Source organism: Dipodomys spectabilis, unplaced genomic scaffold (genome assembly GCF_019054845.1).
Source record: "Dipodomys spectabilis isolate Male_0828 unplaced genomic scaffold, ASM1905484v1 ptg000001l, whole genome shotgun sequence".
Lineage (NCBI taxonomy): Eukaryota > Metazoa > Chordata > Mammalia > Rodentia > Heteromyidae > Dipodomys > Dipodomys spectabilis.
In genome coordinates, this window is record NW_024870678.1 from 6939820 (window position 1) to 6950377 (window position 10558).

Genomic DNA, 10558 nt, shown 5'->3' on the forward strand with positions numbered 1-10558 from the left:
ATCAACTCCAAATGGATCAAAGACCTTGAACTCAAAGCAGACACTCTGAAAACATTACAGGATGGAATAGGAGAAACCCCAGGTCTCCTTGGCTCAGGCCGAAATTTTCTGAATAGAGACCCGGAAACACAACAAATCAAAGAAAGGTTGGACAAATGGGATTGCATAAGGTTGCAGAGCTTCTGCAGGGCAAATGACATAGCTAGCAAGATCAATAGAAAGCCCACGGATTGGGAGAAGATCTTTACTAGCCATACAACAGACAAGGGTCTCATATCTAAAATATACTTGGAACTCAAAAAATTAAACCACCCAACAACAAATCCTCAAAGAAACAACTGCCCAATAAGTAAGTGGGCGAAAGACTTAAAGAGAAGCTTCTCTGAAGAAGAAAGAAGGATGGCCAATAGACACATGAAGAAATGTTCAACATCCCTAGCCATAAAAGAAATGCAAATCAAAACAACATTGAGATATCACCTCACTCCAGTTAGAACAGCAAAAATCAAGAACTCTAACAACAACAGATGCTGGAGGGGATGTGGACAGAAAGGAACCTTACTTCATTGTTGGTGGGAATGTAAACTTGTTCAACCACTTTGGAAAGCAGTATGGAGGTTCCTCAAAAGACTTCACATAGAACTCCCCTATGACCCAGCAATCCCACTTTTGGGCATTTACCCTAATGTTTACAAACAAGACCACACTAAAGCTACCAGCACAACTATGTTTATTGCAGCATTATTTACCATAGCTAAGATATGGAACCAACCCAGATGCCCCTCAGTAGATGAATGGCAAGAAAATGTGGTATATATACACAATGGAATTCTATGCCTCCATCAGAAAGAATGACATTTCCCCATTTGTTAGGAAATGGAAAGGCTTGGAAAAAATTATATTAAGTGAAGTAAGCCAGGCCCAAAGAAACATAGGTCCCATGGTTTCCCTTATTTGCAATATCTAGTATAGGTATGAGTCAAGCGGAAAAGGTCAGAGAATGTGATGTTAGGAAAACGAACCCTCAAATATGTATTTTAATGTTTTTGTTTCTTTCATGCATGTGTCTCTAACGCATTTATAAGATTATTTCTTTGTTGCTTTGTATGTCCCTCCCCCACAGGGTAACCCCCGCTTTCACTATATTTGATGTCAGTATAACATGTGGAGGAGATGGGGACAAACAAGTCGTTTAAGGATTCAGGTGGACCTGTTGCAACAATGAGAAGTACAAAATGTCATGTCAAAACCAGCTTTACAATGTCGGTGTGGGGGGGGGGGGGAGGGAGGGTATGATTGAGTGGGGGGGAAGGGGGAGGCTGGGAAGGGAGGTGAAGGGTAAACAAAGGAGGAGGCTGCAATGCTTGGTAAGAAATGTATGCATTATCCTGCCCATGTAATTGTAACCCCTCTGTACAGTATGTTCTCAAATAAAATAAAATTAAATTAAAAAAAAAAAAGAAATGTTCTCATTATCTTGCCCATGTAATTGTAACCCCTCTGTAGGGTATTTTCAAATTTTAAAAAAGAAAAAAAAGAATAAACTTATCAAAATAAACCCCCCTCCCCCAAAACCCAGCTAATTGGACAAAATAAATGCTTATCTAGCAGCCTGGAATTTGGATTGTACTTCTACTGGGTTCCCTTAGAGCATGTCTTCAGTGTCCCAGATGATCTTCTCCAGTTTGTCCATCAGCTTGCCCTCTAGGGGGCTATTGCACCAATATTTGGACAAAGCTCCATCCAGGCCTCACTAGCCTTGTGAACAGCCCTTGGCCTGACAACTATTTTTGTTGGTCCATCAACATAAAAACTACCAAATCTAAAATTAAAAGCACTTGTGAGAGATTTTTAAGTCCGCTTCTCCATATGTTCACAAAAGACCAAAATGTCTTATATTTCTTATACTATACCTCAATTAGTAGAAGTCCCTCAGGAATTGTGTGTGGTGGTTTCAGATAAGTAAGGTGATGGTTTGGAACTTGAGGTTGCCCATTCAATAAGTTTGAATATCCCTTAAATCTCGGCTTCCTAGTTTCTCTCCTCATCATGGGCAGTTTTTTATAACTAGAACTCCTTGAGTTCCAAAATGGTGTTGTTTCAGCTACGTGATTCATCAGGAATTTCACCATTGCTTAAACAGTTTTTCTTGTTGCAATTGGAGCTATTTGACAAAGCTGTATGGAGCCACCAAGCCTCAGGAAGAAATGCAAGGTGTTCATAATGTGAAGGAAGGAACTCATTACAGAGAGCCCTCGTGGAGTTACGGTAATGAGCTGAGGATTTCTCTGGAGGCCCGTTGCCTGTCTGAAGACAACAGGAGCTTTCAAATCTCCAGTGGTGGTATGTTATTAAGTCCTAAGATTTTTATTTCTCTCTACCTGACTTAATCAGCAGTGGTTGTACTTTTCAGTCACATGAAGTGTACCACCCAAGATTTTCTGTCATGCTAGGCCTCTTGCTCTGGGTCTTAGGGAAGTGGGGGTGGGTGAAGCCTTCAAAATTTAGGACATTCTCAAACTCATTTAGAAAATGGGACAACTATGGTGCTTTCTATTTCTCTGAATATGATTGACATATTGACCTAGAAATAAAAATTAGATAAGTTGGCATAAGTTAAATAGAACCTTAGAATAAAATGTGATATGTACTACCTGTAAGCAGTACAGAGCCTCCATTAGATAAAATAAGTATGTCTGGTTTTTCCTTTTCCTTTTTTTAGATCAAGCACATCATGCTGAACACAGTTCAGTGTTCAGGGCTATGCATGTCAGTATTATTGAAGGTTAATTTCTTTTCTCATTGTGAAAATGTTAAGTGTGGGAGGTGATGATATGTTAATTAGCTTAATTTACTCAACATTGTATTACAAAGTCAGCATGTCACTTTGTGCTCCATAAATATGATCAACTATAATTTGTCGATATATCAGGAGTTATGGTTAAAAAGAAAAGCGTGTAATACAAACAATTACTGAACAATTACAATTCATTAATAGAGGGTGAAGTTTTGAAACCCCAGTGTTCCAATTGGGCATCATTTGTCAGTCATTGGTACAAAACTGTTAGCTATCTAGCTATGCTCTTGGAATACTTTTTAAGATTAAGGCAGATCCAGTTATCATGTGCTGGAATACAGTGTTTATTCTGTTAGCTGAGAGATGAGGCACAGGATCATAGGAACCAGGCTCTGTATATTGACTTTTTCCTTGTCCAGGGGAGACGTGAATGACATTTAGACCTGAGACTCTCCCTCCAGAGCTGTGGCACAGTGAGCGAGGATCAGCCTGCAGAATGTGCTGGTGTCCTGGACATGTAATGCTGAGAGCACACAGCATACCTCTAAATTGAAGAGATGATGATGGCCAAGGCTATGGCTTGAGAAGCAATATATCCCAACCCTGGGGTGGGAAGAAAGTGCTATTTGTTTAGCACAATTCACCATGGAATCACTGAACAGGATAAACAACTCACAGAAAAAAAAGAACACTTCCTACAGTAAGGGGAATCTGGTTTTATTTGCTGATTTTACTCTAGGCACTCAACAAAATCATCTCAAATATTTCTCCCTGGAGAAGCAACTATGATGTTGAAAAACCCCATAGTTTTGGTTGTGGATATTAACTCCTTGCCACAATTTTTCCTCCAGAACTTTATTTAAGCATAATAGAGTATTTGATGTTAGTGAGGCACTCAATGTAGCATTCATTTCTCTGGTGGAAAAATGAGCCATATGTTTTTTGCTAGTCATAGTAATACTAGGCAATTGGATCATTTCTGAGCAGATATATTTTCATCTAAAAGAGAAAACTCTGAGCACTTGTTTTCATTTTTGAAGCATTAGAAGCTATCTGTACAGAGGCCACATGAATTTCCAAATCTGATTTATTTATTTTCCTGCTGGCCTGACTGATTAGAGGTTCACATAAAATTATGATGCTTCTATGCCTTGATTCTATTAGTGTATTCCTCATCTCCCCCTGAAGAAGCAGTAACTGCAAGTAAAATAATAGTCACAAAATTATATATATATTATATATACACACACACACATATATGCATATATATTAATAAAATTCTTTTGTAAATACACTTCTACCAGGACACAGGGATCAAATGGAGAAATGAATCTTCCCAAATGCTCTCAGATACACATAAACACCTTCTATTCTGGAAGCCAGTTGGGAGGCTCACAAAACAAAATGAGTTTAAAAAGTAGTTGCACATAGAGTAACTTTAATCCATTCCGTTTTTAAATACCACAATAAATTTAATTTTTCACAATAAATTAAATAGCCATATTCAGTTTACAAAATAGAATTACTTGGTGTGAAACAAGTATTTACAACAATATACACTATATACATGACATTTCTCTGTTGACATTCAACATGGAAGTAAAAGGACTTGACTTTCCAACATGTGATTGACATGCTACAAGTGACACTATGATTCTTACAAGAAAACAATAGTGCAAAATCACCACAGAAACTTTGGAACAATGTCAAATTTTATGAGATAAGACATTCTTTTAAATAATAAGAAAATAGTATTTTCTTTCCTTTTCCCCCCCCTTCATGGCACCAATGCATCATCTGAATTAAAGAGCCAGTTTTCCCTTAGGAAAAACAAAATGTATAACTGAACCCTCTATTTCCTGAAGCCTCACAGCCATTGGTACATTTTCACACACTCATCTTTTGGCTTAAATCTATATGAATGGCTGGTGACAAATTCTGAATCAAAGGAAGACTAACTCTTTGAGAATAGCTGAAGTCACATTTCCCCAATACCACCACCTCTTTGTTTTCATAAATAGCATAAAAGATGCGACTATGCAGACAGCGATTTAGTATCTTCTTTTCCTTTTTTTGTAAATTTTCAGTAGAAAAAAGAACTGATCTTATATTTGGTCACATGTACAAGTATACATGGAAAAAATGATGTGGATAGGTGTGTCTAGGGAAAGTGCATATCTTAATCTAGAGGAGATATTAAGTGTCTCCAGGCACAACACATAGTGTTGTATGACATAATCTATTTCTTTCTTTAGGGCCAGTTTAATGTCCTCCCAGTGATCTGGTAAAATTTTTGATTAAAAGGGTGAAAGAATTTGCGTAATTTGGTAATGACAGAGGGGTCCACCTCTGGATGAATGCGCCCCTTGCTGCCCGCCAGGCACTTATTAAAGATAATGTTAAAACGCAAGCAGTAAAACCCTCTGGTAGCATTGAAATATAAATTGTATTGACTTATCCTTGGAGGAAGATTTAGGAACTTCTCCACGAGCTGAAGTTCTGGCAGAGGTTCTGTGATGAGGCGGTCTCCATCGACAATGTGAAATTGTTCAATTGGAAAATATTTCAACCACCTTTCCAGATGTTTGGTGTAGATGCTGGTTCTTACTGCCTTGTATTTTGTGTTTACTTCACAGGTATTAGGATCTATGGCCAGCTTCTCAAACTTGTAATACGTTTTATTCTTCCTCTCCTTCCCTTCTAGCACCTGAGTGTAATCAGAAATAGCTCTTGTGGTTGGTTCCCTGACAATGATCAACAACTTGATGGATGAGTTCATCTTGTAAATCCTTTCCGGAACCTCCTCCGTGATAAAATATGCTGGGCTCTTTTCAATTGTAATTTGTTGGGGATAGGAAAAAGGCATCTTTTTCCTATACCACTCAATGCCCTTGGCATAATTCTCATCATTGTCGAAGAAGTGGATTTCTTGAGATGCTTTGACCACTGCTGGGTGGAGGTTCAGCATCTCTAGCAGGGCCCTTGTGCCCCCTTTCCTCACTCCAATAATGATGGCCTTGGGGAGTTGCTGGACCAGGTCATGGAGGTGAATCTGCTCCTTGGAAGAGTTGCCTTTCCGGAACTCATGCAGCAGGCCACGCTTAAACTGTAGGGCACGGAGTGGGAATTCAGCCTGACTGCGGGCTCCTCCAAATCGGCCTTCAATGGGACAAATGGGTTGTAACCTGCAAACAACAGAGAGACCACTGTAAGAAGCTCATTGCCATTAACTTCTCATTGTTCTGCTTCCTAGACTGACTTTAAATGCATAAAGAAAGGGATTAGTTCCCAGTGTGCTACAATCCCTAACGAACATGTTTGGGAAATTTTATTTTAAACCACTGTGTTTTCAATGGGGAGCATATAATTTGTGGGATTTTTTACATCAGTACTTTAAAAATTTTTTATTTGCCTAGTAGTTAATTGACTATGACATGTACTTATGCTCAAGCACAGGATAGACAAGTGACACCAACCAAACTAATAGCTTTTTTTCCCCCCCCAGGTTCTGGGGCTTGAACTTGGCCTGGACACTGTTCCTGGGCCTCTTTGTGCTCAAGGCTAGCGCTCTACCACTTGAACCACAGTACCATTTCCAGCTTTTTCTGAGTAGTTTATTGGAGATAAGAGTCTCATGGACTTTCCTGCCCTGGCTGGCTTCCAACCATGATCCTCAGATCTCAGCCTCCTGAGTAGCTAGGATTATAGGTGTGAGCCTGTGCCAGTTCCTGGCAAACAAATAGCTTTTTAGCCTTTCACCAGTTAAGATCATTTAGAAAACATGAGAGGTACAAGATTATAATCTTCAGCTGAGAGGCAGAAGGGCAGAGAAGAGGCCATTTGTTTTGGGTTTCATCTGGTACTATTTCCTTATAGCTCAGTAGCACTCACCTGGTCCTTAAAACATCTTTTGATATGTAATCTTAAAACAGGTCAGATATCTTCCCTTGACTATTTGCATCATCAGTCTGTAAAATTCCAATTTTGGCACTAGCTGAGCTTTTGATCCTATGAGACTTTCTGTCCTTAACCTTAGGGAAAGCTAGAAGAGCATTATATTTCTTCTGTCTCTCCTCTTTCTAAAGAGGTCAAGATTATATTTTCATTTTGTTGTATGTAGGAACAAACCCAATTACTGTCAGCAAGTATTGTATATAACTTACCAGACCTGAGACCACAAAGCAACAAGACCTCCATGGGGCCAGAGACCTCGGCTCCTCATGGCAACAATATTTAAGTCAGAGATAGAGTTCATAAGAAAAAGAATGCAATGGATAGAAGTAGAAAAGAGGATTTCCACTTCACTATGACCTGGGGTAATAATTCAGCATCTTTGTTTTTCTCACAGAGAATGGCGTGGTTATAGTCACAATACATTCCTAGCGTGACAAGTTTATTTGGCACGTTAATACATGATTAGCAAATTGAGCTTATTTTTACACAGTCTGAAGCTCAACTGAAATTAATTTGTATTTTTTCTAAGTTGATCTGGGAAAGCATTTTAGCCTTTTTGAGAAAGTACGGCAATATTAGTCATAGTGTCAGTGAAACCAGTTTATCCATGTTCAGGCTTCTAGTTACCCCAGTCATTTGAAGTCTTAGTCTGTACTTCTGCAGCCATGAGGCAGGCACCTCTCTTTCCCAAGAGAAGCTACTGCATCTGTAAGCCACACTCTGCTTATTCCGCTGAACTTGTGGAATGCTCCTGGTTTGTGCTCTATATAAATCATCCTCTAGGATAATGCTTAAGGAAGAACGTAAATGCAATATTTTTTAATAGTATTTGGAAAATAATTTTAAAGCAATTGATGCTCACTATGGAAGTTAGAGGCATGGGGTTTACTACAGTCAAGAGAGAAACATGAATTTAGCTTTTTATATATTTAATGGGATTAATATACTAGGGCTCTATATGGAATATATAAAAGTTACATAATCAAAGACTCCACAGAGTCAAAGACTACACATAGGAAAATACTTTTAATTGTGACATTGATTGGGCATATCATAAGATTGTCTTTTAGCTCTTCTAATTTCTAGTTTCTAATTAAGCTTAAATTCACTAAGACATCCATTGATAAGACTTTTCTCCTAAGCCTCTAGAACAATGTTAGTTCTGCTCTTGGGAGAATAGAGGAAATAGACACTCAAATCCATTTTTTATAGGATCCAGTTCTTTCACAGAATCTTGACTGAAGAGTCTGACATAGATATCTCCATCCTAACTGAGATGGGATGGTGATATTTCTACTTCTTCCCTTACTTTCTTTTTGTTTTTGTTTTAAACTTTCAACCCTGGGAGATAATACCTTCCAGAACAATTGCGGTTGAACTTTCCAATGCAAAGAAAGAATGTAAAGAGGAGAACTATTCACAACCCGCCCCCCCTCACTTCTTGAAGAGTACTTCTGATCATGAATCCCGGACCAAGAAAAACACAGAGGTTTTAAGGTTGGAAGTCACAGTAGGAGTAACCATACCTTTTTTTTCCCAGACAGCAAAGTCTCTACTTCCTAACAGATAAGCTCAAGTAAGTATGAATCAAACACAATTTCACATACCATTTCAGACATAATAGTTTTCAAGGTGAATTTTGAGAAGGACCCCCTACCCTCCCCAAACAGTTCAATTCCTTGTAAAAGTCATCCCATTAGAGGCTAAGAAGAGGTTAAAAAGTAAAGAAACAATTGAGTTACTGAATCAAAACTTTCTATATGAGCAAAATAGAGAGTTTATCATTGAATATTCAGGGATATGATCACATGTACTTATTATATGATTGAGATAATAAATAATTCCCCAAATGACCAAATCAACCATATTCAGGTGTACAGTAACTCAAATGGTAAAAGGAAACATGTCCTTGCAACTCTACGCAGAAGTACTTTTTAACAATTTGATGTGATCTGTTGTTACACTGATAACATTAGTGCCTTTGAGTAATTATTATATTTGTTTTTTAAATTACAAGATGAATTTATTCTTTTCATGAAGTGACCTGAAAAAGTACAGAGATGAAGTTTTCATACCATTTATTAGATTTTATTAGCTTTTATTAGCAACTATCCTGAAAATATTTCTCTGAGCCTGATTTTTCTTATTTCAACTTTTTTCACCTTTAAGACAATGTATTATTAAGGTGCTATAATTAAGATACCAAGATAAAAAAGAAACATCAAATAAAGAATGAATCACTAGATCAATGACTCAATAAAAAGTTAAAAGTGGAAACTAAGTGAAAGTATTGGGAAGAACTTGATATCAAAGGTTCCCTCACAGACTAGGACAATGGTCTCACCTCAGGCTTTTCGCTAAATGCTAATTTAGGGAATTACTCCAAGTGTTGACCTGGAGTGATAAGCACTCAGTTATAGTTTGCCCACAAGTAACCACAAGAGAGAAGGAGGTTTACTCATGCTAAAAAACCTTGAAGGGTGTTCATTTTATCAGTTAAAGTCAACACTGACTACAGGAAAACAAGCATTACCATACTATTTCTAAATCTGAACAATAAGATCAACAAATTAAATTTTGGAAAGAAAACTGAAAAGAAGTTAATTTCATGAAAGTGTGTTTTCATTTTCGGTGTCAATGGGAATTGAAGTTGGGGAGAGTGCATATTTCAGTCCTCCCAGGACAAGAACTAATTTTAAAGGAAGTTCACTCCAATCATACTGGATGTGGAACAGTCAGGAACATTTAGCGGAGATTCAGCTGATTATTGCTGAGACTTTTGCAGGTCCAGCATCTACCAACAGTCTGCCTATTTAGACTCAGACCCTCGCTCTTCAATTTCCTCTCTGTGGATTTTCCATTGCCTTCTGGGCAATTAGTCCCTGTGACAGCTTCCTACTCTGGTATGTTCAGCTCCTGAAAAACCAGACCTAATTAACATAGTTAAAAATCCATGCCTGCAGCCCTCTTTCCAGGGCAATGGATTGCAAAGTTGATGAGCATCTTTACAGGAGCATACATAATTTTAATGCTCCCAAGAGCACATTAATTGTCCACTCACAGATTTCAAAAGGAAGATTCGCAGTCCTATCACCAGTGTTTTGTTATGACTAGAGGTCAACACCAGATGTATGCAGACCACACTCTGCTTGAGCAAATGACATCTTTTATTGTACACAGCTTTATCCCTTCTCTAAAAACAAGTGTCAACGTACACAGAATACAAATGGATCTTTATGGAATACCTTGAACGGCGTGAATCTCTTTCTTTTAAAGTCTCAATAAATCAAAATCAATACTGCAGAAAAGCATGTTTCTTGGGGATTTCGAGAGATAAAAACAAACGGAGAGAGCTTTCAATGTCCTAAGGATGTTTACATCACATAACACTTAAAGTCCTACAGGCAAAGCAAGTGTCTAGTCACCCACCTATCCAAGCTCCCAACTCTGGCAACAAGATACAGGAGACTCCCAACGGCGAGGCTTCCCAGGACCAGAAGCTTCTGTCTCAGCCACGCCTGCTGTTTGAATAGCATGGCCCTCCATCAACCTTCAGGACTGCCGAAGCCTGAGAGATGGGAGACAAGACACTCATCAATAGAATCTGCTGACTGAAACAAAGCCAACCAGAAGGGATAAACAGGGATTAAGTGACTCTGCATGAAGAACAGACCTCTATAGGAACCTTCACAATTTTCATGGTTTAACAGGTATTTAGCAAGACTTACCTCCCCGCCCCTTTCTTTTTCCATCTTATGCTGTATGGTCAACTACTAAATCTAGATGGAGAGTATCAACCAGAGAGGA

General features: G+C 38.4%; 1 protein-coding gene across 1 annotated transcript; it reads right to left on the bottom strand.

Moving 5' to 3' along the window:
• Positions 1-5048: 5048 nt before the first annotated feature.
• On the bottom strand, positions 5049-10287 carry Hs3st5 (heparan sulfate-glucosamine 3-sulfotransferase 5). Its single transcript, XM_042673859.1, has 2 exons — positions 10181-10287; positions 5049-5982 (listed from the first exon to the last, which is right to left on the bottom strand). Exons 1-2 carry the CDS (start codon positions 10285-10287, stop codon positions 5049-5051), a joined length of 1041 nt encoding a protein of 346 aa, XP_042529793.1.
• Between the last annotated feature and the right edge of the window lie 271 nt (positions 10288-10558).

Coding starts and splice junctions, on each gene's coding strand:
- Hs3st5 (XM_042673859.1), bottom strand. CDS start 10,287: ATGCTATTCAAACAGCAGGCGTGGCTGAGACAGAAGCTTCTGGTCCTG. Junction 5,983..10,180: donor AGAGTTGGGAGCTTGGATAG/GTGGGTGACTAG, acceptor TGTTGTTTGCAG/GTTACAACCCATTTGTCCCA.